The sequence below is a fragment of the Crotalus tigris genome, unplaced genomic scaffold (assembly GCF_016545835.1).
Source record: "Crotalus tigris isolate CLP2741 ecotype Arizona unplaced genomic scaffold, ASM1654583v1 scf7180000024397.1630199, whole genome shotgun sequence".
Lineage (NCBI taxonomy): Eukaryota > Metazoa > Chordata > Lepidosauria > Squamata > Viperidae > Crotalus > Crotalus tigris.
Window position 1 is genome coordinate 172,159 of NW_024100565.1, and position 27,529 is coordinate 199,687.

General features: G+C 37.7%; 1 protein-coding gene across 4 annotated transcripts; it reads left to right on the plus strand.

Moving 5' to 3' along the window:
- Positions 1-26,621, plus strand: LOC120301797 (beta-soluble NSF attachment protein). 4 transcript variants are annotated; one of them, XM_039329429.1, is made up of 11 exons: positions 1-189; positions 8,435-8,514; positions 11,506-11,622; positions 14,241-14,287; positions 14,424-14,501; positions 15,154-15,209; positions 15,600-15,684; positions 17,994-18,098; positions 19,359-19,427; positions 20,950-21,000; positions 24,826-26,621. In XM_039329429.1, exons 1-11 carry the CDS (start codon positions 83-85, stop codon positions 24,928-24,930), a joined length of 900 nt encoding a protein of 299 aa, XP_039185363.1. In that variant the 5' UTR covers positions 1-82; the 3' UTR covers positions 24,931-26,621. The 4 variants fall into 4 exon arrangements, with proteins under 4 accessions (XP_039185363.1, XP_039185364.1, XP_039185365.1 ...); XM_039329430.1 differs by lacking the exon at positions 1-189 and adding an exon at positions 973-1,460; XM_039329431.1 differs by lacking the exon at positions 1-189 and adding an exon at positions 1,482-2,243.
- Positions 26,622-27,529: the final 908 nt, after the last annotated feature.

The following is a 27,529-nucleotide window of genomic DNA, read 5'->3' on the forward strand; positions in this document are numbered from 1 at the left end:
CCTACCCCCAAACGCCGCCCCTGCCTGAAATCAGAGCATCGCAGGCGGCTGCCGTCTTTTCTCCTTTTTCTGCTCTGCCGAGATGGACGCTGCAACTGCGGGCAGCAAGGAGCGGGAGGCCGTGCACCTCCTGGCAGAGGCCGAGAAGCGGGTCAAATCCTCCCACTCTTTCCTCAGGGGTTTTTTCGGGTGAGCCAGCAAGAGAGCGCGGGAAAAGGGAGGCAGGGAGCAAGGACCGCTGTCCTCGGCCCTTGAGCAGACCTCCGCGGTTGGTTGTGTTAGGCCCCGGTAAGCCGGGCGAAGGGAGAATTGCGGAGTGAGTGGCTATAGGGAAAGAGCCGTCGAAGGGGCGAACCCGAGTCAATGAGGGCCGCAACTTTGCGGGTGGAAAAGAAACCTTGGAGTTAAGACATTCGCACAGACCCTCTAGGGTTGTAAATGACAGCGGCTTTTTCCAGCCGGCCTTAAATATGACGTTGCCACCTGTCAGGCGGCTGGAGAAGGTCTGAAGGCTGTTGCAGGAAGTCCGTTGAAGTGACAGGGCACATTTCGGGGGGGGGGGTTCCTACAAAATGAGACCAATTTTGACAAGGACTCTGGTGAAATTTTCATTGCAGCCTGAGAGTTCCCAGATTTATTGCAAGCATACTTTCCTGTGGACTTGGCCATTAAGTATGGAGTGTGAGTGGAAGTCAACAGAGAGAATCCTAGTACAGGTAGTCCTTGACTTACAACAGTTTGTTTAGTAACTGCTCAAAGTTACAATGGCCCTGAAAAAGGTGACTTATGGCTATTTTTCGTAGTTACAACCTGTGCAGCATTCCCAGGATCATGTGACAAAATTCAGATGCTTGGGAACTGGTCATATTTATTCCCAGGGTGATCCCCTTTTGCAACCTTCTGACAAGTAAAGTCAATGGGGAAGCCCAATTCACTTAATAACCAGGTTACTAACTTATCTGCAGTGATTCACTTAACAACTGTGGCAAGAAAAGGCATAAAATGGGGCAAAACTCACTTAATAAATGTCTTACTTAACAACAGAAATTTTGGGCTCAATTGTGTTCATAAGTCGAGGACTACCTGGATAGGTAAGGACAGTGAGAGGTGTAGACAAGATCAGTGCTTAAGATGGTTCAAATGTTTTTAATTCATAATAATCAACCCTCTCTAGGGTTTGTTTTTAACATACAGTCTTAATCATATGCTAATTGTCCTAACCCAGTACCTTCAGGCATTTTGGATTAAAACTCTCATCTCCAGCTAGATAAGAATTAATTAATATTAACATATTTAACATATTTTCCTTCCATTCACTCATATCTGATTTTGAGAGACTGCCCAAAGAAGTCCCTGCAGTTTCCTTGGTATGGTTTTTCAGAAGTGGTTTGCCATTGCCTTCTTCCTAGAGCTGAGAGAAAGTGACTGGCCCAAAGTCACCAGCTGGCTTCATGTCCAAGGTAGTTTCATGGACTCCCACTTCCTAGTTTGATGACTACACCAAACTGGTGCTCCAAAGAGTTGTTACGAGATTATAATTTTTAGTGGGATGAACTGAACAAGGAATATTATTTCAATTATTAAACACATAAATTGACAATTATGAATAATATTTAAATTTAAGTAAATATAAATGAACCTTTCATTAAAGTTGTATATTCTTTCCCAAGTAGGACTTGTGTTGCAAATGATCTAGATTTTTATTTTCTACAGATTTAAGTTTGGCATAGAACAGGGATTCCCAACCAGGGGTGCTCGCGCCTCCTGGGAGTACGAGATGATATTCCAGGGGGTACAAAAAGTTGGGTTTTTAAAATTATAGTCATAGTGTATATGCATAATTCATTGCTGTTATTTCAAACTTTTTTTAAGGGGTACAAGAATATATCAAAAGTGTTCTAGGGGTGCAGGGTATAGAAAAGGTTGGGAACCACTGGCATAGAAGTTCCATTAGTCTGATTGGATTTCTTGTATAACATGGTTTTTGGGCTCTTCTGTCTACCATTTTTTTCCTCTGCCAATTGAGAGTAATGTTTCATGAAGACAGCAAAGTAGTCTGTGAATCATGACAGCTATTATTAAGTCATCAATGTACTATTACAATGCTGTGCAGTTTAGCTACAACAGACATGAAGGCTATCTTCTGCAATTTGTCAGTAATTTCCTTTCATGGCACCTTGGAGATACAAGAATGTCTGTTTAGGGTTCTTCATCGATCCACAATTGAGAAAACTAATAGATTGGTGAGTATCAGGAGGATGGTGTTTTTTGTGATTTCTTAAAGAAGCAACATTTAGCCAAACCTCATATGGATTAGAACAGGCATGTCAAACTCATGATGTCACCTGATGTCGTGCGACATATCAGGACTTTTTCCACATTGCTGGCAATGGGGTAGGCGCGGTTTCGGCGTGATGCATCGGGCCCGTGGGCCGGCAGTTTGACATGCCTCGACTAGAAAGTTAAGCAAGATTACTAATCAAGATATTAGTCTGGGATTGGGGAAACTGTGTTTCATGACTCTGGTTAATCATGAAGTTTAGCAATCTACCTCAAAGGTCTGAGGTAAGATAAAATTAAAGGGAACAGTCAACACCCCTCCGCACACACAACTGCACCGTCATGTAGTCCCTGAAATTTCCTAAATTAATGTAACAATATTAATATTTAATAATTAATGTTTATACACTTCTAAAAGAACCTTTTATTAAGATTTTATGGCACTGTTTTTCAATAATTGCCACTTCAATCTTTTTTTCTGCTAATGATATTGTTTTGCTGTTTACTCTTAGTATTGCTGTTCTTTAGTTTGCATGCCACCAAGAGGAGATGAACATCAAAAAGAAAATTGCAAAACTATTAAATACAGATAGTCCTCAACTTACGATCACAATTGAGCCCAAAATTTTTGTTAAGTGAGACATTTATTAAGTGAGTTTTGCTCCATTTTATGACCTTTCTTGCCACAGTTGATAAGTTGATTAGTTAGCAGTTGATTAGTTAGCAACCTGGTTGTTAAGTGAATCGGCTTCCCCATTGACTTTGCTTGTCAGAAGGCCGCAAAAGGTGATCACATGACCTTGGGACACAGCAGCAAACATAAATATTGTTGCCAAGCATCTGAATTTTGATTACATGATCATGGGGATGCTGCAAAGGTCACTAACTGTGATAAACGGTCCTAAGTCACTTTTTTCAGTGCTGTTGTAACTTTGAGCTGTCACTAAGTGATAAGTCGAGGACTCTGTGTAAAAGGCATTCTATTTAGCCTCTGAGGCCAGGGGTAAAACATACCGACCCAGCCTCTAAATAGGGAAAAGAAGAAAAGGAGAAATTGTGTATGTTTTCTCTTCTTTTACCTGCCTGCCCCAGCTTGTCTATTAGGACAGTTTTCATAAACAGCAACTGAGATGACGCACTGGATGCCTGCTGTACAGTCCATGACCTGATTGCTAGTCCAAATTGTAGTCCAAATCATGGGCATTAATAATTAGGGCTCTTCATTTTGCTGGTATTGTAATGAAAGTTTTTAAGTCAAATCAAACCAAATTTAGGGTCTAAACCGGCATAATAATTTTACTTACATATCATTTTAGTTGCTGAAGTGAGAATTAGGATGAGAATTTTTAATTCAAACTCAACTCTTTCCACATCTGCTTTCTATTTTATTTTTATAAATTCAGGATTTGTTTTCAGATTATTAGTGAATTGATTATCTGGTATCTGATAACCTTTAACTCCATCTTTCTTAAAGGGAGTGCCAGATAATAGCATTATAAACTATAGTTCAAAGCCAAATTATCTACCTGTATCTGTTCCCCCCCCCCCTTCTTAAAAAAAAATACAGTTGAGGAAGACTGCTGGATTGGGTCAGCATCTCTGTGTTTCCCATACATAAAGTTCCCATTTTCAGTGCAACTGTTTCTGCTTGTTATACCAAAGAAAAAATAGGGAAAAATTATGGCAGCAATTGATTCTTTTAAATGCAGAGAAAAGAGATGGTTGGTGTTTTATGATTCTGGGAGTGGTGCCAGTAAGCACTGTGGCTGCAATTGACAGAAATAGCTGTTACTCTGGAGAAAATACTCATCAGAGATTGGTCTCTGTTACTCTCTTTCCATTTTTCACCCTGGAAATGATTTGGCAATAATGATAACTGGTACCAGGTGCTGCTATCTGTAAACTTTGATGTACTCCATCTTTCTTGCATTTCTGAATTGCAAGTTCTTCAGTGAGATGTCTGAGGTTTGTTTTTATATCACTCCAATACATGATTTTTTTTAACTACGGTTAGCAGACTGTTGTACTATAGTATTTGTGAAGAGGCACATTAGGGAGAAAGGAAGGCAGGTAAAGCTCTTCAGGAATTTAACCTTCTTTCCCCCAGTCTGGAACTTGCCGTTCTTCCTCTCCTCAAGGCACTCCACCACTGAGCCCAGGTCATTCAATATCCCTTATCTGGTTTGTGTAAAGGTTACGGAGGTACTCACATCAGGAAATAGGAAGAAGTCCATGCCCATTTGTTTCCCAACCTTTTCAGCTTAGTGCAAATGGGTTTGTGGGCTGATTCTAGCAATTTTCTTTTTGATTTTTGTCATTGCTGGTGTCAAGATAAGTCGGTAGGAGTTGCTCCAATATGTAGGAAGACAGTTTGTGTTGGAGCTGTTAGCAAATACTAATACTTACATGCTTTATGCATTGCCTGGTACATTTTACATTGGGTGACTTTATAATGATGTTAGATTTATCCATACTTTATCCATTTAGGTATGAATAAAAATATACCTATTTATCTAAACATTTCTATTTAGGTCTGGTTTGCCTATAATATGTTGAATATCAGCAAGTCATGCTCTTCAGGCTGAGTGTGAATGACAGGCAGAAGGAATTTGGGGTTCTTAAAATAAGCCACAGGCAAATTGTTGTGGCCTTTGGTTAGGAAATGTAACCAAAAAATACAGTGTTCTCTTTTTTAAAAAATGCTCTGATAGGGACGCTTAGTAGTTTTAAGGCATATTTTACTATTAATATTATTAATCCATGGTTTAAGAGAACATGTGGTTTTGAGGAGTCTTATGATTCTGCGAAAACAGTTAAGGATCAATCAATCATTAAAAATTTATAACAGAAATTACTTCTGTAGGTAAACTAGCAAGTGGAGTTGGATATTTTCTCCTACAATAACCATAAAACTGATGTAGTTCTGTCAGACTTCTCTTTTGAAATGTTTACTTTTAATTAGTATGCATTTATTTAAATTCAGAAGTTCTAGCTTGTTTTTCCAGTGATAGCATCCAACTCTGCATAACCCGCAGCTAAAAACGTAAGTATGAAATAAAAAAATGTTGACAATGAAATAAGGTTCACTTGCACTTTAAAAAGCAAAAAAAAAAAAAAAAAAAACCCCAAAAAACCCCAACCTAGTTGTATAAAAATGATCAGGAACAGTAATAAGTTTTATGTTTATTTTTTTAACAAAATTAGAAAAATACAAGATGTATGTATGTAGGTAATCCTTGAATTATGACCATTTTTTCAGTGACCTTTCAGAGTTATGGCAATACTGAAAGAAATGGATTTATAACCTGTGCCCAAAGTTGTGGCGGCTGCAATGCCCTCATGATCACGTGATCAAAACTCAGGTTTTTGGCAGGCTATCCCCATTTACAAGTGCGGGGCACTTCAAATCACCCCCACCTGCTTATTTCCCCCCACCTATGTCTTTCTGACTACCCTGCACCCAGCCTTGTGGGGCACCAAGCAGCCCCAGAACCACATACATCCGGGACTGTTTGCCATACCCTGGAAAGCCTCAGCTCTTCCTCCTGTTCCTCAAGGTTATTCCTATTTCTCATCATATACTGAATGATGGGAATATACATATATACATGAAGATGTTCGTCTCTTTTTATGCTACCACTGAAGATTGGTGAAATAATTGTTAAAAATCAGCATCGTGGCTTCCTACCATTCTGAGACAGAACATTAAATAGCTTTAATTAAAAATTACACAATTCATCATTGATAGCATCTAATTTTCATTGACACTGGGTGGCTCACAGCATAAAAACAAAACAAGAAATGTCAGCCCTTCGAGGTAGGCCAGAACAAGAAGCACCAACCATGAGTACAGGTAGTCCTTGCTTAACGATCTGCCACTTAGCAGCTATTTGAAGTTATGATGAACCCCTGAAAAGATACCTAGGACCCGATTCAAGATTTCCAATGGTGGCACACACACATACACACACACACACCACTGGTTATATGACGGCATTTTGGGTGCCTTGTCAACCAACTTATTCTTAACACCCAGTTGCAGCATTCCATGGTCACACGAGATTGGCTCGCTTTATGCCTGCCGCAAAAAAATAATGTTGTAAAATCAGGCGAATTACACGGGTGCCTTGATTTACAACCGTCATGAATTAAGATGTAAATTATGGGCCCGATTCTAGTTCTAAGTCAAGGGTTACCTGTATTAACATTACTTTTATCGTAAGATCACAGGAACAGAATCTTGTAAGTTTGAAAGCCCCTTTTCCCTTCTTTACTTTTATTTTTCAGAAAACTAGGGAGGGTCACTTGTGAGATGCTTTCCTTGCCTCCTCCTGTGGGCTGAAATACCTTTTGCTTGATGGTTGCTTAGACTGCAACTTTTCCTCTTATCTCCCAAGGTCATTCCGGAATACCATTATTCAAAAATACAATAAAAAGACTGATAAAAAGGTGCCCAATCCAGTTAACGCCACAAACATACCGGTATTATACATGCATAAATGACGTTGACCACCATAGCCCAACACCTGGAACAAGAACTGGATTTTAAAGGCCCTCTGGAAAACCATCACTCAATCCGTCAAGCTGCAGCTTCTTTACCACCATATCATATCCTACGCACATACTATAAGGTGGCCCCTTAACTCTGTGTAATCATCAGGTCTCATCTGTTCCTTCTCACCTTCTGAAAAACACTCTGTGATTCTCCCACCAAAGTTTGTGACTGAGAAAACACTTGTACGTTTGCCATAAATATTTTTCCCGCATGGGATTGCTATGCCTACGGAATAAAATTAGGACTCTGTTATTACTATGGATAGTTCTTGACTTAACAACCATTTTGTTTAGTGACCAAAGTTACAGTGGCACTGAAAAAGTAACTTACAACCATTTTCATACTTATGTCCATTGCAGCATCCCCACGGTCACGTGATCAAAATTCAGATGCTTGGCAACTGGCATGTATTTGTGACGGTTGCAGCGTCCCCAGGGGTCACGTGATCCCCTTTTGCGACCTTCTGGCAAGCAAAGTCAATGAATGGGGAAGCCCAATTCATTTAACAACCTATGTTACTAACTTAACCACTGCAGTGATTCACTTAACCACTCTGGCAAGAAAGGTTGTAAAATGGAGCAAAACTCACTTAACAACTGTCCTGCTTAGCAACAGAAATTTTAGGCTCTATTGTGATCGTAAGTTGAGGACTACCTGTATAATATAGTAGATGTTTATTTTTTAATTTCCAGATTGGCAAACTAACAGAAATATTGTCCCCAATCCCAAAGTTAGGATAACACCATTCTTTGTTTTTGTTAAATAATTCCAGTGTTTTTTTTTTAAATTGCATGATCACATTATAAACAATCGCATATATAAATAGATCAATCCACCACTAAGTATAAATGACCAACTTAGCTGTATGGACTTTCTTAGTATCTTTACGTGCACTTGAAAAGAGGCTACTATAATATTAAAGGACTATTTAACAGCAATACCGGTATATAATGATGAGTCTAATTTTTCTCTTTCTGGGAACACTACATCTTGCCCAGTACTTATTTATTTATTTGCACCCCAATTTTTGTTCTAGGAACTTATGTGGCTTTTCATGGGGCTCGCCCCTTGTTTTGTAACAACAAGCATATGAAGTAGGTTGGACAGAGGAACCAATGTTATATGTAGAAGCTCTGTTGAGTGGGGATTTGAACCTAAATCTCTCCCACTCTAGTTCACCACCTTAACCCTAATATTAGATTGGTTCTGAGGTTTTAATAATAATATAGTCTCCCAGGTTTTCTTCTAGAGAGGTTCCACAATCCAGTTTTCTATGTGCTGCAGTGATCGGATCCAACTTCTAGTAATATGCATGTGTACGCCCACGAGAAAAAGCATGATTGTGCCAGGAGGGAATATTAGCAAAGATTCAAAGGTCTCTGTGGCTTTCCCAGGTACTCAACTATGCACAATTGAGCTTCCGATGCATTAACAAAACCAAGGATTCTTTGCTTGCAACATGCACTATTTATGTGGAACTGGTTTCTGTGTTTATTCTCTCAATTTTCCTTTGTATTCTCTGAATGTGTTTCAAGTTTGTTGTTTTATAGTGCCACAGTATCTTTCTCCTAATTCTGTGTGTCCTTTTATTTCTCCTAGAGGAAATACAAAGCTTGAGGAAGCATGTGAAATGTACACAAGAGCTGCAAATATGTTCAAGATAGCCAAAAACTGGAGTGGTATATATAGACATTTTTATCTTCTTTATAAATATAAAGGACATGTTCACCTGTAGATCAATACAACAGGGATGGAGGGTATTGTAACTCTTCAGATATGGCTTGACTTCAATTCCCAACAATCTTCAAGACTGGCCATGCTGATTGGAGCTACTGAGAATTGGGCTATAGGTCCCTCAGCCTTCCCGTTAGAAAAATCAGATGCCGTTGCAATAGCTGAGGGGGTTTAATCCAAAGTCATTGTCCTGAAATAGCATGCTTCAATTGCACATAGAAGTGATCACAAGCTGGGGATTTAGCTGCTTTATCTGATATTTCAAGTTGTGACTCACTAACGCTGAATTTTAAAGCCCATCCATCTCTGCATAAAGTAGATTGCCTTTCTCTGTTCTTCATTGATAACCCAATCCCCTTTCCCCTCCAAAACGAAATAGAGTGATTCATTCTTCCTCAGAAATTATTATGGATACCGTATTTTTGACTCCCTGGTATACAAATTGAGGAGTGACATTTTCACCATTAGTTTGTTTTAAGTAAATGTATAGGAAAATTGGTTTTATTACTGTTAATGTCATTTAACAGCTCTCCTTTTGGTTGTCTTTATGAACTCGTAATATATTTCTGAAGGTTTGTTATAGAATCATTAACATGTCTCCCTAACAATAGAAGTCTCTGTTTCATCCAAATCAGTGATTCTCAACTAGCAAACCACAGCATAAAGCTTTGCCATGGATTGGTTTGTAGTGCCACAAAGAAAAAAAAGATCTTTTTTCTATTTTTTGTAATATATATATATTACGAAGCACGAAGCTGAAAACACCAGCCTGAAGATGATGAATGGGACTTCGTCAAAACGTTGCCAAGATACTTCCAATTTTACGCGGAAGAAAACCCAAATAACCAAAGACCTACATACAAACACCCGCGAAAACCTCAGAAAACATATATATTTATATATATATATATATATATATATATATATATATATATATATATATATATATATATATATATACACTGCATTATCCACATATTCAATACAATGCAGATTTTTTAAAAAGTTTAACTTGTTAACCATGCCTTACATGTTTAAAAATACGTATTAATAATTTCCTAGTGTGCTACAGAATCTACTGTTCTATTTGATATTAAGCTATGGATTCATAAAAGTTGAGAGCCATTGATCTAAATAATGGAATCTCCACATAGCCAAACCACAGCTTACTTTCATCCACTGAAAATTCTGGCTGAAAGGTAAATAAATAAATAAATAAATAAATAAATAAATAAATAATGCTTACTGACTACTGGAGAGACCAAACAGGCCTACAAGAAAGACCAAATGAAGAACAGAATAGAGGCAGGGGAAGACAAAGCACTACATGGCCAATACATTAAAAAATAGCTGGGAAAGCAGATAATAACAAGACCTGGCAATGGCTAAGAGCAGGAAAATTGAAGAAAGAGACCGAGGGACTAATTCTGGCTGCACAAGACCAAGCCTTAAGGACAAATGCATATAAAGTCAAAATTGAGAAGACAGCAACAGACAGTAAGTGCCGCCTATGCAAAGAAGCTGAAGAAACAGTGGACCACCTGGTAAGCTGTTGCAAGAAGATTGCACAGACTGACTACAAGCAGCGGCATGACAAAGTAGCAACAATGGTGCATTGGAAGATCTGCAAAAAATATCATTTGCCTGTAAGCAAAAACTGGTGGGATCATAAAATAGAGAAAGTCATAGAAAATGATAAAATTAAACTGCTCTGGGACTTCAGAATTCAAAAAGACAAGCACCTGCAACATAACACCCCAGACTTAACAATTGTCGATAAGAAAGACAAAAAAGTCTGGATAGTGGACGTGGCAGTGCCTGGAGACAGCAGAATAGACGAGAAAGAACTGGAGAAGATAACAAAATACAAAGACCTACAAATAGAAATAGAAAGACTGTGGCAAAAGCAAGCAAGGGTAGTACCAATAGTCATAGGTTCCTTGGGTGCAATCCCAAAACAACTGGAGCACCACTTGAACACCACTGGCATTGACAAATTCGCTATTAGTCAATTGCAAAAGGCGGCCTTACGAGGAACTGCTTCCATCCTGCGACGATATCTGTAATACCATTAAATATCCACATCTGCCTGGGTCCTGGGTAAGGACTCGATAGGTAGACAAAAAGCCAAATCCAGTCTGAACATCTGGCTGACTGTGCGATGATTAATAATAATAATAATAATAATAAAAAAGTTGGAAGGGACCTTGGAGGTCATCTGGTCCAACCCCCCGCTCAGGCAGGAAACTCTATACCATTTCAGACAAATGGCCGTCCAGTCTTTTCTTAAAAACTTCCAGTGTTGGAGCATTCACCACTTCTGGAGGCAGGTTGTTCCACTGTTTAATTGTTCTAACTGTCAGGAAGTTTCCCCTTAGTTCTAGGTTACTTCTCTCCTTGATTAGTTTCCACCCGTTGCTCCTTGTCCTGCCTTCAGGCGCTTTGGAGAATAGGTTGACTCCCTCTTCTTTGTGGCAGCCCCTGAGATATTGGAATACTGCTATCATGTCCCCCCCTCGTCCTTCTCTTCATTAAACTAGACATACCCAATTCCAGCATCCGTTCCTTATATGCTTTAGCCTCCAGTCCCCTAATCATCTTTGTTGCTCTTCTCTGTACTCTTTCTAGAATCTCAACATCTTTTTTTATCTGATTTCCTTCCACTTGGCTAGAGCAACTGATAATCTCAAGAGAGAGGGTTTAAAGCACTGTGGCTGAATTGAGCAGCCATGTGGCTGAAGCAGGTAGGGAAACATGGAAATAATGTAAGGCTCCTTTTCTTTGTTAAAAGAAGCAACACCCCAAGGAAAGCACCCCTTGGTAGATTTTCAGCAGCAGTTCTTTAAATTCTTTTTGAGAGAGAATTGGGGGAAGTGCTTGTTTTTGAGTCAAATGGCTACTTTTGATGTCAAAATGCTGCCCTGTTTCTCTTTCAGCTGCAGGGAATGCCTTTTGTCAGGCAGCAAAACTCCACATGCAACTGCAGAGTAAACATGATTCAGCCACCTGTTTCGTTGATGCGGGGAACGCTTACAAAAAAGCAGATCCTCAAGGTAAGGTGAATTGGGGGCAGAGTGGTTCCTCATGGTTTTTCTTCTTGGTTAAGCAAAATAGATAGGAATATCACTGATTATAAGGCTGTAGTAAAAGAAATAAAGCTCCAGCCAAAAACGACAAGCTTTCTATTGTTCAGATCAACATAAATAATCCTGAAAGCATCTAGGGAGCTTTGAGATCAGTGGAGTACTGTATCAATACTGATTCACACAACTATTATATGCAGTTGTTTATTAGCCATGGTGGGATAACGGTGTGAGTGTAAATATATGTATAATGTAGTATATGTCTTCCCAATTTTCTCTCATTTTGAATATGATTAAAAAAAATTAAATGATTTTTCCCCCTCTTAAACTAAATCTTTTTGGCTAAGGTACACCTAAATGTGTTGCTGATCATTAACTTTGTCCTGCATATATATATATATTAATTTGGTACAAACGTTAATTTGGACATAAAATTATTATGCACACTTCAAGAGAATACAGATAATCCTTGACATATGATTGGTTGCTTAGTGACTATTTGAAGTTCCATCAGACCTACCAGGGGAAGCACTTATGAATTCAAAGTTCTATAGTCATTCCCCCCCCCCCATAGTCACGTGACCATACTTCAGTCACTTGGCAACAAGGTACATTTATAGCCATTTGCAGTGTCCTCCAGTCACATGACTGCGTTTCATGATGTCTTTGCTGAAAACCGGCATTTCAGCAAAACCGCACCATAGTGAACCGTTGGTCTGCTTAATACAGTTCATTTGACTGTGGTGTTCCTTTACTGACCATTACAAAAAAGATCATAAAATCAGTTTTAACACTGTCATGAGTTACAACCATTATGGGCAGACTCCATTATGGTCATAACTCACTTGTGGTATACTAGGCTTTAGAGTCGTTCTTGCCTTGGAATTTCAAGAGCTGTAGTGGCAAAAGATAGAGGGCAACAGGTTGGACAAAGCTGTCTAATGTCCGTGTCTCTTATTTATATTAAGGTTCTAATCTGAACTGGATTTACACATGATGACTACTTTTCGTTGTCCAGTCCAGTATCTGTTTTCTCTTTGTTCTGACTATGGAATAGAGCATACTCACAGTTATAGAATAACAACAACAATAAAACTTGATACCCTTCAAAAAGATCTAAAAAAGACACAGCAGACAAAATCACAATGAATGAATTATCACATGCTAAACTTTCTGCATGTGCTTTAAGAAGAGCCATACACGCATATCTTCAATTTAAAGATAGGACTTTTTTTTACATAGCAGTTCTGATGGAGAGACTCAAGTGCTGGAAGACAGACGTCAAATTCCTGTATATGTCTCTAGTCGTGGGAATGGAGATCTCAGGCCCCTTTGAGTTAACCAAGCAGTCCTTTCCAATGAACTGCAGGTAGTCCTTGACTTACGATCATAACTGAGACTGAATTATGGTCATCAGTCATTGCGGTCATTAAGTGGGTAACTTATCAGGTGCAAAATACCAGGTCCACATGTGAAAGTTCAATTAGGCTGATTTATTACTAAAAGCCTAGGCATATGAATCTTCTCAACTAACTGTCAGCATCTGGTTATAGTTAGATAAGGGACAATGGCACTCAAAGGGACTTAGACTTTGCATAGGGATTCTTGGCTGATCTCTCCTTTTCACTCTGTCCCAGATTTTGCCATTCCTTCTTTCTTTTTTCGAGAATTAACACTGAAAACTGGCAAAAAATGTTGAAAATTACGATGGCCGTAAAGATGAGCCAGTTTCCAACTACCCAAAACGCGTTCATGTGGCTGCGGGGGGACCACCCAAACTTTGAAATTGGCTTGTAAGTCCCTTTTGGGAGGTCTGTCACAATTTCAAACAGTTGCTAAGCAACTGGTCATTAAGCAAGGACCACCTGTATACAGGGAAACTCTAGAAACCAGAAATCTGTATCACCCTAGAGCAGTGTTTCTCAACCTTGACCATTTTAAGGCATGTGGACTTCAACTCCCAGAATTCCACAGCCAGCATTGCTGGCTGTGGAATTCTGGGAGTTGAAGTCCACATGCCTTAAAATGGTCAAGGTTGAGAAACACTGCCCTAGAGTATCAATTCCTTAAAGGCATTACTGTATATAGAAGCAAGAGCAGAGCAGAGCAGGTAAAAGGTAGGCCTGGATCTGACTGTTGACTTCTCTATGATTTGCAGTGAACGGGGCAGTAAAGCTTTCTCACTTCACAGTTTTTGTCTTTCTGTTGCCCAAAACTAAGCTACTGAAATGAAGAGAGGTAGGGATAACTAGGAATGTTTTTTGTGTAGAAAGACTATGAGATTTATTCTTCCTCAGCATTCAAACCAGAGCTTTGAATACACAATTCTTTAACCTCTGGTGTATGTTTTTGCATCACTTGGTGGACTCTGAGGCTTCACCGTATATGAATGAGTGTCATATACATTTGCCGCCTGCATTGCTGGCAGGAAAAGATGAAGAGGTTTTGTCTTCAGCTGATTTTGCATGGAGAAATAGCTGTGAATGTGCTGATGCAAACTGTCCACTTTCTTGCGCTGATAAAATGATTACATTTGGATGCCTCAGTTGACTGTGTTCATTGTTTTCCTCCAAATGCATCCAATGCAGAGGCTATCAACTGCTTAAATGCTGCCATCGATATTTACACAGACATGGTAAGACACCTGAAGTGCTAGGTTGGGTTTCCAATTTACAATCTTTCCTATTGGTGTTGTCATTAATTCAAATTGTGTTCAGTTTGTATTTGGTGTTGACCCCCTTTCACACTGGGCCAAATTCTTCTCTTCTCAGGGCCGATTTACTATTGCTGCCAAACATTACATTACTATTGCAGAGATTTATGAATCTGAGCTGGTAGACATTGAAAAGGTAAGCCAGTGTATTGATCCGAAAGGATTTGGGTGTCATTCCTAGGCATACCTCACTGAAGTCCCATTAAATTTGGAAGAATTGAGGAAGCCCATCAATTCGTATTTCATGACTACCGTCCCAAGTTTGTTTCTTTCCCTAAGTGAAAGGCCCTGGTGATCCCAGAGCATCACTTTTGAATTTAACTCATCAATTCTCTCACTGTATGGATGTATAGTAAAGGACATATGAAAGGAATATTCATATGGGTATATGTGAAAAGTTTCCCATCTGTTTTGAAAAACAACATCTTGATCAAGCATTTACCATCTGTAAACTTGGATAGTGTTAGCATCTTAACATCTTAAAAGTGGCATCGACAGGTTTTATCTCATTCCTGTGATGGCTGGGCAATACTGTGAAAATGATGTAAATCCCTAAAAGAATAAGGAAATGGCCTGAATCTGTCTAATCCGGTGTTTCTCAACCTTGACAATTTTAAGGCATGTGGACTTCAACTCCCAGAATTCCACAGCCAGCATTGCTGGCTGTGGAATTCTGGGAGTTGAAGTCCACATGCCTTAAAATTGTCAAGGTTGAGAAACACTGGTCTAATCTATCAGCACAATGTCGAAGTATAATGTTGAATGTGGATATGTTGAATTCTTTTTAGGCCATCGCCCACTATGAACAAGCTGCAGACTATTACAAAGGAGAAGAATCTAATAGGCAAGTTTCCATAAGACATGTTGATTATCTAAATCTTATATTCATTCTGTTTTGTTTCGTATTTTTCTTGTGTGATTGTGACATGAAATTCTATGATTCCCTTACTTAGGCTTTAAAAGGACTTTCAGATCCTAAAACAACTTTTGGTTTGGCATTCTATTTGCATGTGAATTGTGATATTAAAATGCAAAGCTCAGAAATATTATGCTTATGATAATTGAAAATTGGCTAGTGGCAACAGATATATCAGAAGACAGCTTGGTATGAATATCCACAGAATGAATCTTATCTCAAGTAGGTCAGATCGTTTTAGCCAGAATGCAACCTGACAGGTTGATTTTCTTACCTGTGTTTCTGTGCTCTTCAGTTCATTACGTCTTTTGCTTTTAGCTCTGCTAACAAGTGCTTGCTGAAGGTAGCTGGATATGCAGCTCAGTTGGAGCAATATCAGAAAGCAACTGAAATTTTTGAACAGGTAGGTACACTACTACTTGGTTTGTTAGAGAAAAATTATAAATCAGAGGCATTGAGTACAAATTAATCAAAGCAATAACTTTTTTTAAAAAAAAGGTTTTATTAAGGTTTATTATTATAGCAATAAAACACAATGAAAATAAAGATTAAAAAGAGAGAAGTGCAGGATAAAAAATTTTTTAAAAGAGGAGAGAAAAAGATGTTGATTTCTGACTCTTTCCAATACAGTATAACACTAATACATTTACGACCTCAGTTTTTTACAAATACTCATAATTATTACAAGTCAGTTCTATAACTACAAAATTATTAAATCTTCAAATCAACTTCAATCCTAACTCCAATTAACTTATTAAATTTAAGTCACTTCCTCCAGCTTGACTTCATAAAATAAAATCTTTTTCTTCTTCAGAATGTCTATTAAATAAATAAGAACTCCCCCCCCTTTCTCAAGAGATTCTCCAATATGACTTTTAAAGCAAATATGTCAACGTATTTCCATTGTCAATTTCCATTTTGATTTTGGAGTCCCCAAACTTGTTCTCTTGAGAACTGTAGACTTACTTGCAACTCTTCTCCTTTCAATTGCACTGGGGGACTTGTAATTAAACCATCTTCATAGTTGGTGTTAGATTTATATTCCAAAATTACTGTTAAGTCCTTTGCATTGTCAAATACTTGTGCTGTAGCCTTAGTGCTTTGATGTTTCTGCACTTAGTTACATCTTTAGATTACTCACCTTTCTTCCAATTACTTGAGTAATTTGTTCCTCTTGCTCCTCTTTCGTGGTATCTTTGGAACCTACTTGATCTATGAAGTGAACTGTTTTATTTAAATACTCCTCCAAAATAGTTTTTGCAATCTCTGTCTGACTTGGATGCCTTCAATATTGCTTCATCTTCTGTTCCCTAGTTCCCTCTTGTGGTCAAAGAACAATAATAAAAAAGCTTTTTGTAAATTTTTTCCTGACCAATCATTAAAATTGGAAGATTTCAGCCTCCCGTAACAAATGATCCACAATTGCAAACGATAACTCCCAATCTCAAATAAAAATGGCAAATTCGTGAAAATGACAAAATGAAATTGCAACTTTGAAATTGTTATGTTTCTCCATCAAAATTAGAAAGAAAAAGAAATTTTCCAGTTTCCTTATTTTAGCTCCCCTCCAGCAACCTTCTCCCCATCATTCAACAATAACAATGTTCCGAAAATGGCAAAGACCTTCAAAAAGGAGCAACGGGTTGCGACTGAAAATAGCGTCTTTTCGCTTAGTAAAGATAATCAAAGAACATGTTTAAGAAGCGAAAAGCATGACTTATGGTCTGTTTGAAAAACATATTCCAAAACAGCTGCAACAATGAAGTGATTGCAGCCCTATTTCCCAGCTTATGAAAATCTCACCTGGCTGCTTTAGAGCACTGGTTCAGAGTCTCCTTACAGATTGCTGCTGTATGGAAGATTTTGTGGCACAATTCCGGGACTCTTCCTCCACCCAGAAGAATCGTATTAATGTAAGAAGCTCAATTCCCTGTTTTTAAGTTGAAAAAGTTTTGGTTTGGAAAGAGCTTTCTGAACTGGTCAGTCCGCCACATTCATTGGAAGCCCAAAGCACTAACCTTGTGCAGTTTGCTGAGTGAAGTGATTGGACTGAGATTGTTTGAATTTAAACCATCAGAGCAGTTTCAGTTTATAACACACATCATTTCAGGGTATACGTGCAAAGACGCATCTGTATTCAAAAAGATTTCTACCCTTGTTTAAGCATGGTTATTGCTTTGGGTAATTGGAGCTGAAGAGGAAAAAGGTTCTTATAGGAAATAAATCCTGAGAGTTATTACTATGCAGTATTTCCAGTATTTAAAACCTTCTGGAATTATTTTAAAATCTCAAAATCCAGTTATTCTTACAAGCTGTTTTAATATCTAGTTTCTAAGCTACTACTATGAATGTAAGTGATGAAGTGATATGAATGCCTGGCTAGGATCGAATGCTTGAAGATTGCTGTTAATTGTTGAGCAAGATTGACTGCTTTTGCCAAGCAATAATGTGCATGAGATTCTATATATGCAAATCCCCATTGTGGAAAAATGTGTTATGAAATTAAAAAGGTATTTACAATATCTGGTCTTAACAGAGAAATTTAAGGAACAATGTGACATTTGGGAACTTTGGAAATGGATTCTTTTGTAGTGGGAAAATATGCATTTCAAATATGAGAACAGGGATTCTCAAGGAACTAAAATATTGTTTTCAACCCTGTTCTGCTTTTTCAAACTTTATCAACAATAAATGTAATTTTTATCGCCCTAGGTTGGTACAAGTACAATGGATAATCCATTGCTCAAGCACAGTGCAAAAGATTACTTCTTTAAAGCAGCTTTATGTCACTTCATTGTCGACGAGTTGAACGCGAAGGTTAGTGCAGTTTTTTAATGTACTACAAATATAGAGATCAGAATGCCATAATATCCCAAGAATAGGCAAACTATTTTATTAGTTAGATACTACCAATAATGCCTACTCTTGTTGCATGAAACATTACAGAAGTTCTGCTTTGTAATCTGAATACCCTTTCTGTGCACATACCCACAATCCCACAAGAATGATAAGAGTGCTTTGTAGATTTGCCATATGACTTAGCTGACCATTTTATTTGCCTGTTAGAACCAGAGTTGTCATTTGCAAATACAGATCCATAGTTTTGAATTCAGTATAAAACAAATTAATTCAAAAACAGTGTTCCATGTTTTCATTATTTCAGACAATAGAGATTGGAATTGGCCACAAGGCCATATTTGCTGAATATGCTGGAAGCCTCATGTTTGGCCATTGCAGATGTTTCTATCACTATTACTTTACTGAATCTTCCAATCTAATACGAATGTGCAATGCAAATAATATTCACATGGTGCTGCATTTTGCAAGAATTGCAGTATATGGCAGGTTGAGAATTAATTTACCTGCTGTGCAGGAGATGTGTGGACAGAACTCAACCTAAACTGTAGATATGGATTTCATAGTATTTTTTCTGAGCTGAAAAAAGCAACTTGATCAGAGGTGACTTTTAGTGGACTAATTGTGGGATGATATGGGCTTAAGCAGTCTCTCTGTAGAGAGTAAGGAAGATGGCTTTGACAGATAAGCGAAGTTTGTTATCAAAGTGATGAGGGGTGAAACATATCTTAAGTCCACAATAGATATATTGTATAGTATTCAGATGGACACCTCCTTAATTCACTGAAACATAAGAAGAAAGAGAATGTTCAGCACAACCAGATCTGCAAGATTCTGTTATTATAGCCACTCTCAATAAAAATAATTTTAGCCTTCTTGTGGATTTGATCTGATTCAACTAGTGTGCCTGACACTCTCTTTCCTGTTATTCCTCGGGTGAAGAACATGTTCCATTTCTGAAAAACATATTGGGAGCCTTTCACCTCTTAAATGTGGTTTAGTGTAATCCTAAAATATCCCAATATGTCACTTTACAAAAAGGAACATATGTGGCCACTCAGATTCATCAAAATATCTGACTTTGCTTTGAACATGACATACATAGAACCATGTATGTTGAATGGCTATTGAGCATGGCAGAGTTGGCTAGTTTTCTGAGAAAACATCTGTTATGAGATAACATCTGTTTGATATGAAGTAAATGCAGCTGCTATTTTTCAGCTGGCTCTTGAGAAATATGAAGAAATGTTCCCAGCATTCACAGATTCAAGAGAATGTAAATTATTGAAAGTAAGTGAAACAGCATGGTTTTTTATTGTGCTGAAAACAGAATTGATGCATGATTGCTAGTCTTAATTAGAAGTATTATATACTTATTAAAAAAATGATGGGGGATTATGGTCACACTGTGAAAAGAGAGGAAGAATGACCATCCCAATTATGTTTAGTTATGTGAAATATATTTCAGGCTACTTTCAGATCCCTGCAAGTTAGGAGGCAGAATATCTCTCATTATTCCACTGAAATTTTTAAAATGGATGGAACCATTTTAAGATGGGGCTTGCAATGAAAAATGTATGAGGAACCTAACTATAGATCAGTGTTTCCCAAACTTGACAATTTTAAGACATGTGGACTTCAACTCCCAGAATTCCACAGCCAGAACGCTGGCTGTGGAATTCTGGGAGTTGAAGTCCACATGCCTTAAAATTGTCAAGTTTGGGAAACACTGCTATAGATATGTTTAGCCTGGAGAAGACATATCTGCGGAGAGGAAATATAACTGTCCCAACTATCTGAAACATTGTCATAGAGAAAGCAGGACAAACTTTCTTCAGAAGATAGGTTAAAAGAAGTTTGGTTGAACATGGAGAAATATTAAAGAGCTATTTCATAATAAAAGAGACTGTCTTAGAGCTGTTGATCTTACCTTTGCTGGATAGCCATCTCTCAAGGATGCTGTAATTATGGATTCCCATATTGAGCCAAGGATGCTATTAAAGGTTCTCCAACTCTTCCATTCTATGATTTTGAGTTCCTCATCTCTTTAGGTCTTTTGTAGTTTCCAAGCTATATTGTGTTCTTGTTTAATTTCCTTATATTAAAGGAACTTTAATATACTGGGCTACTGTATAATTCCTGGTAAGAAAGCACCTGAAGAAGCATTTTTAGAAAACAAAAATATCAATGTTGTGTTTCCCTTCTTGCCATTTCCGTTGCTGGGGCAGCTTCTTCCAAGTTTCATCCTCCTTCATTGATATGGAATCAATGCGTGCTGTAGTGGAGTTGACCTCAAGAAGAATTTGACATTCTTGAATATTTTTCTTAAAACTCTGAGTTGGCACTGCTCATATCTTAGTCTGCCCCATGCTTATCTGTAAATCTACTGTGGGGACCTCAGTATGATGTAGGTACTTTGTGGGGCCTCCCTTCATGCTGGAATCTTGGTCTCTGTCCACAATGAAATCTACAGTCAGTTGGGATCTCGGAACAGTGTGGTCTTCCCCATTCCACTGCCTATAACTATACCATTATGAGGTCAAAGTCTCTGAATACAATATATATGTGGGAGTAAGCACTTTAGCAAGATATCTTTCAGATTCAGTGGTCTGAATAGGAATGAAATAAAAAGAATTGGATATTAATGGCTTTTTTTGGTTGCAGTAGATATTTTATAAAATATATCTTCAGATAATGCATAGTCTTTTTTCACTTGTAGAGAATATAGAGTTCTTTCACACATCCATCCTTCATTAAAAATTGTAGTAAAAAGATCACTTTTGCTGGTAATCTTGTTATATTGTCTTGCTAGAAATTACTGGAAGCTCATGAGGAACAAAATTGTGAAGCATACACTGAAGCAGTAAGTAGATCTCTATTTTAATTAAATGTTTGAACAGTTTCAGATCAGAAAAATGTCAACTTTTTGTTTCGTGAGCATTTTTGAACCACAACTGGGCTCTGGTGCAATCAAGCACAGAGGCATCAATTACAGTCCAAACTTATGCATGTCTAGTTGGAATTCAGTAGGTCTTAGTTAAATGGGTATCAGATGCACCCTCAATAAACAACCTTTTGTTTCCACTGAAAGCAATTGGCTTTGAAATTATGACTAACTCGTTTCACTGATTTCAAGGGAGCTAATTTGATTTGAATCCAACTCATTTGACTTGTAGAACTTGAAGTGAGAGGTTTATGTAAATGTTTTGATGATGATATTATCACAGTCTGCCTTGTTATTTAAATTTTCTTTTTTTTAAACAATTTTATTAATTTTCTGTTATTACAAGTCATACATGCTTAGTAAACCACGTATTGTCTGGGTCCATTTGTTACTCAGTAATGCATATTAACTTCCTCAACATAGATCTATCCAATATTATCCCGTCCAGTGTTTTCTTGATCCTCTCTTCTTCCAAAGGTGTTCTCATTTTCCCAACACAAGTAAATACAAATCTTACTATTAATACAGTTAAGTATACACATTCTTGTCATAATTTTCTAACATTATACATAATAAAAATAGTATCAGTTTGTAACATCTCTTCTAACCCACTCATTTCTTAGTTTTATTTGCAATTAAATTTCCCTTGTTAAGTCAATATCCTGATTTTAGCTTTAATTTTCCCTCAGTATTCAAAGTGTCTTTCTCAGTTATAATTTTCTCAATATTATAACTTATACAAACCATCCTAGTATTTTCATATTTCCCCTATCATAATTTTAAATCATATCTTTCTAATCATAAAAATCTTTTGGTATCGAGAGGTTATCTGTTCTTTTAGCCATATTTAAACACAGGTTTATTCATATATGTCCCATCTGGTAAGTCAGATCTTCTGTTTTCTTCAGTCTAACTCTGGCTTTCTTCTTTTACCAAATAACTTTCCAAGTCAATGTATTTAAGTCACCAAAGGATTCTTCCTTTGTTTTTATGGATATTGTCTGAAATAGGAAAGACAATTTAGGTAAAGTATTTTTGAGGGAGAGTTCAACCCATTTATATTCATTAAACAACTCCCACTTTCCTTCTCCTTCAGATTCTCTTTTAATTTCTTGTTTTCCAATTTCTAACATTTCACCTAACAGTTCTATAGTCCATTCAAAAAGATCTTATTCCTTATTCTTAGGTATATTTTGAGGTTTTAAGAAATAGGATATCTTTTGCATTTCCGGTGTTATGGTTAAGTCTTCCAGCTTTTATTTGCATGTGCTAGTCTGTAATTTCCATCCTTAGTTTATATCAGTGTTTCTCAACCTTGACAATTTTAAGGCATGTGGACTTCAACACCCAGAATTCCACAGCCAGCATTGCTGACTGTGGAATTCTGGGAGTTGAAGTCCACATGCCTTAAAATTGTCAAGGTTGAGAAACACTGGTTTATATCCTCCATCTTTGGGTCAATTTCCTCTGATTTGTCTTCTGTTTTCTGACTTGCTTGTTCATTCTTTATAGAATGAATAGTCGTTATAGTTTACTAGTTGTAGGTTTAAGTTAAAGACTTGCTCATTTATATTATCAAACTTTTTAGTCTTATCATAGTTTCTTCTTGAGTCTTCTTTATATGAGATAATTGCCTCTTGAATTGATTGCAGCATAGACTGCATTTCCTCCTGAAAAATATTGGCTTTTTCTTGTTGGACCATCACTCTTACGGTTCCCTGATATGCCGGGCCGGGGGTTTCAGAGGAAGATATTGGGGGTGGTTATTTCCCACGTTCAGCTAGGTATGAATCACCCATTTTGTCACCCCCTTCCAGATATACTATTGTATTCCCCAAGTATTGGCCTTAACTGACACAACCAATCTTAAAATCAATATAGCAATACAGCAGTATCTCATAAAGTTCTTATAGTCTTTACATGTAGCTTTTATAATCCAATAGGTCCCAAAATATAGGTCCATCATTAAAGGTAATATTTTGTAACAGTTCTTCTGTTCAGGAGTTCAAAAATTATCAGTCAACCGATGTTTGTAATCCAAAATATTCAACCACCCTGAAAAACAGTCCACAAGTCTCTCCCAGACAAAAGTAGCCAAAGATCAAATTTTCCTTTCACTCCAAATACTTCTAAAAGTTAAAAATTAGACTTCAGTCAATATTTGTAATCCAGGAAGGTCAGCATGTTTCAGAACAATTAAGGCTCCCACCCTGTAGAAAATAGCCCAAAGTGTTTTTCTTTGTTGCCAGCTGCTCTCTGTTGAAATAAGAATAATCAAACATCAAAGAAGCTCAACAGTTATCTAAGTCTGGGTATTCTGCCAAATTCACTCTACCCATAACAACTATGGTGCTTTATTCCATCACTAGATGTCATTAAATATCCATTTCCCAACTCTTAAAATGAGAAGTTAATTTCTTGTACTTCACCCCAATATTCTTTCAAAGACAAAATCTTGTTTCTCAGTTTTCAAGTTCATCAAGACTATAGCTTTGTATTACTTCCATTTTGATGTTATGTATTTATGTCCCCATAAAGAATTAAAACACCGCTTCCGTTTCTCTGGAAGGGTGGGGCTGCAATCCTCTTCCTTCTCATGTTTGGTTTTTTTTTTTTTCCCCTTCTTGGGAATTTATCTTTTCCAGGAAATCCAATTGCAAAGTAGTAAAGAAAGGATCAATATTCTCACCCAGTTCCAAGCATGCTGTTCACAATCTGCTAATTAGTGCTTTCTTTGTTCAGTTGTCAATAGCTTGGACTGGCCACAGGAATGCAGCCAGTCTTTCCCTTGCCAGTTTGGAGGGCTTTCCTCAGATCAAACAGATCGACCGCCGTCTCTCCGTAATTGATGAAAATCCTCTCCTTCTTCATCACCTCTCTGGAGCGACTTTAGACCCCTTTAGGGCTCCCTGGCAGGGTGAAATTAGCCACGGGGGAGCAGAGCTCCATTTTCCCTCGGCTGCAGCACCACGACGCAAACCAGAAGTCTATTTAAATTTTTGTTAATAAATTAAATAAATGATGTCAATGCTAAAGTAGGGCCAGGCATGTTGGGGGATACATTTCCAATAGCTGCCTTATTTCATGGAAAATTCATTGTGTCAAAATTCTCCTCTGTCTTTTCTGAGTGGAATATGTATATTTTCTGATTATAATGGGTTATCTGATTAATTTCTGGGCTATCTAGAGTCGAATGGGGAGAAGTAATGGGGATTGTGTGAGTGATTGCCAGGAATCAGAAGCATAATTCATTTACAGCCTCAGAGGGAAACAGCCTTCCAAATAAACACACAGTTAGTCTGCAGTGGTATTTGTCAGCCTGCTAGTGGCTGAGAGGAGAAAGCTGGAAAACTAATTCTGTTCTTCCTCAAATAGTCCATTGTTCTTCTTTGGTGCTTTATATTCTAGGTAGACGTAAGAACAGATATAATACTCTCTCTCTCTCTTCCCCTAGCAAGGAATTCTTCTACCAAGGGGGAGGTTAAAAGGAAGCTAAAAAACTTGGCTCACTTGCAGTTTTTATCACCCCAGATTCTTAAAGCTGCTCAGATGAGTGGGTTGGTGATGTTGAATAGTTTTGCAATATGTACAGTTATTCTTTTCTATTTGCTTCTAATTTTGGATAACAGAACGATGGTTGTATATTTATAGTTTCCCTCTTGGGCAAAGTTCTTAAAATCACAAAAAAAGAAAATGTTAATTCTGTGCTGATGCTACATCACCTGATTATTTACCTCTAACTAGGTTAAAGAATTTGATTCAATATCCCGCTTGGATCAATGGCTCACAACCATGTTACTCCGCATTAAAAAGTCAATTCAAGGAGACAGCGACGGGGACCTAAAGTGAACTGTCTGTGCAGTGTGTGGCATTGTGATTTGTCTGTTGAAATATCTTGTGTCATAGCCAAGGATCATTATGGAATATATGATCAATGCTTTTTGCTTAATTGACTGGTATCTTGTTTAATATCCTGTTGTGGCTCATTCATTGTAACTGTGAACATGAATTTATATTGTTTTTCACTTCTCAAGGGAGAGCTTATGGATTGATCCTATGCATGTTTACTCAGAAAGGCAAGTCCCACTAAATCCATGGATCTTCCTCCCTCATAAATGAGCATAGGATTGTGTAAGTTAACCCTGAAATAAGTTCTCTTGAAGCCATATTCAAACCAGTCAGTCAGCTGACACTAAATTATATTCTCGTGATATGGGACTCCACACCTCTTGTCCTAGAAATAGTGTTTTTCAGCATTATTTATTACAGGATCATCACAAAGGATACAGCTTATTGAATATTTTAAAATATTAACCAATGTTACGTTGTTTACGTGTGATTTGCACTACCACAGATATAACACAATGAATATGAGTCACAACACTGAATAGCACTGAGATGGTAACCAAACTACAAGTTATCCTTGCAATGCAATCCCAAGCATGATTCAGTGGAACAAGATTGTGTGAAGCTTCAGTGATGTTTCATAATTAAGACTAAGCCCCAAAGGGTGGCTTCAAGGGATCAATTTCTAGCCCCTTTCACCCACTTCTGCAGATGCCTTCCCTGGTAGTCACCTAACTCCTGCCCCCCTGGACATTTCCTGGCCATCAGAATTAGTGTCATTGAGGGACTCTTCAAAGTGACACATTGCAGGATGGCTGTGTCATCTGCTCACAGCAGCAGTGATTGTAGCCCACTCAGTGCCCTGATCTGAAGGATGTTTCAGAAGCGGTGTTTGCACAGTGATCAGCTGGAGAACAAGACCTGTGTGATTTAAGTGTGGTGAAGTGACTGCATCAACAGGGAGTCACAAAGTGACTGGGCTCCAACTTGCTGCCCGATTCATTCCTTTGTCTGAAGTAGACTTTCACAGTGGGACTGGAGTTAGCCCATTTTGGGCAAAGATGCTTTGGGTTGCATTATAAAGACAACTTGATTTCTAGAGGGTATCCTCAACAATGTTTAAATTATAACTTTGTGTTTATTTTGATAACAAGAATGTATCAGAAAAGATTATTGTATACTATAGTTATTACTTGAGGCTAGTGAGAATGGCAGAGTTCTTGAAACTGGATCAGAAGGTCTGGGACAGTCTGATCCGTCGTCTGTAACAAACAAGAGAATAGATTGGAATTTATGTGAATTAATCAGTTGTAGCTCACTCTCTTTTGGAGCTGCAAAAATTTTGATCAGGGTACGTGTGAATATATGATCTGGAAACTGGAATTATATAATTCATTTAAAAAGAAAAATGAAAAGATTTTTTCCCCCAGAAATACTCATTCCTCTCCCCCTCTTGCTGGGATAAACCTTTAATCTATGAGAGTGTATATTTTATTTGTGATAAATGACAAAGCAAATTGTTGGATCAGATACTATTCATACTGTTCACTTTCTGTCAATATGAATCTATGTGTGATTGTTTCAATAGTTGCTGGTAAAAATGCCATCTACACACATGGGTAGGTATGTATTCAGTAGGTATATGAAACTACACCAGCAGTCTGGGTCTGAAATAAATAACAGTGTAGGAAGTGTCCAAATTGTTTTTCTCATGTCTGGTTCACACAGAATGAAGTGACGGATGCTTGATATGATAATTTTGACTACCACAGCAGATGAGAAGACCATACATATTAACATTCCTTTACATACGGATTCTCTCAAAGGGAAAATCAGCACAGCACAACAATATAGATAATCTTTCTTTCCACTGGTCTTGAATTTTGCTTTTTGCTTCTACAATGGCATCTCACCCTTAAAGTATAAAGACAAACAGGTTATTCTATCTACCTTCTTTTTCTGCTTTATCAGACCTTTGACCTAGCTTCTCGTGTATTTTACAAAGGTGTGTGTGTGTGTGTGTGTGTGTGAGAGAGAGAGAGAGAGAGAGAGAGAGAGAGAGAATGAATTTCATTTTCAGCTCTGTAGGTGACAGTCATCTCAAGAAGTCTTCACTGTGGTTCTGTAAGGACAGAATAAGCATATTCTTATCGTTGGCTGTCTCATGTTGTTGCTGCTCCTCAACATTGTTGAAAAAACCAGTAACAAGCTGCTCTACTCTCAACTTTAACAATATTTGTACTCTTAACTTCCATTCAACTTATGCTTTTGGCCAGGAGAGTATTTTACTAGTATTTCTCAGATGGCATTGGCAATAAAGCATAGATGTTAGAAGGAACACAGGCAGCCAATGGATAATAGATGTGGGAGGTAAGACATATATTTATGATATGACTGCCGTACAGGTATATCTTGGGGCTTAGTCTGCTGCAACCCATTCAAATGAAGTGAGTCTCGATCTAAAGAGGGTTCCAGTAGAAGATCATTAGACAAAGTGTCCTCCCTAGCATTGTAGTAGAAAGAAGATTGACCTATACCTAATTTTTTAGCTTTATACTTGGCACACAAACGTATGTATTATTTAATTAAGCTATAATAACAG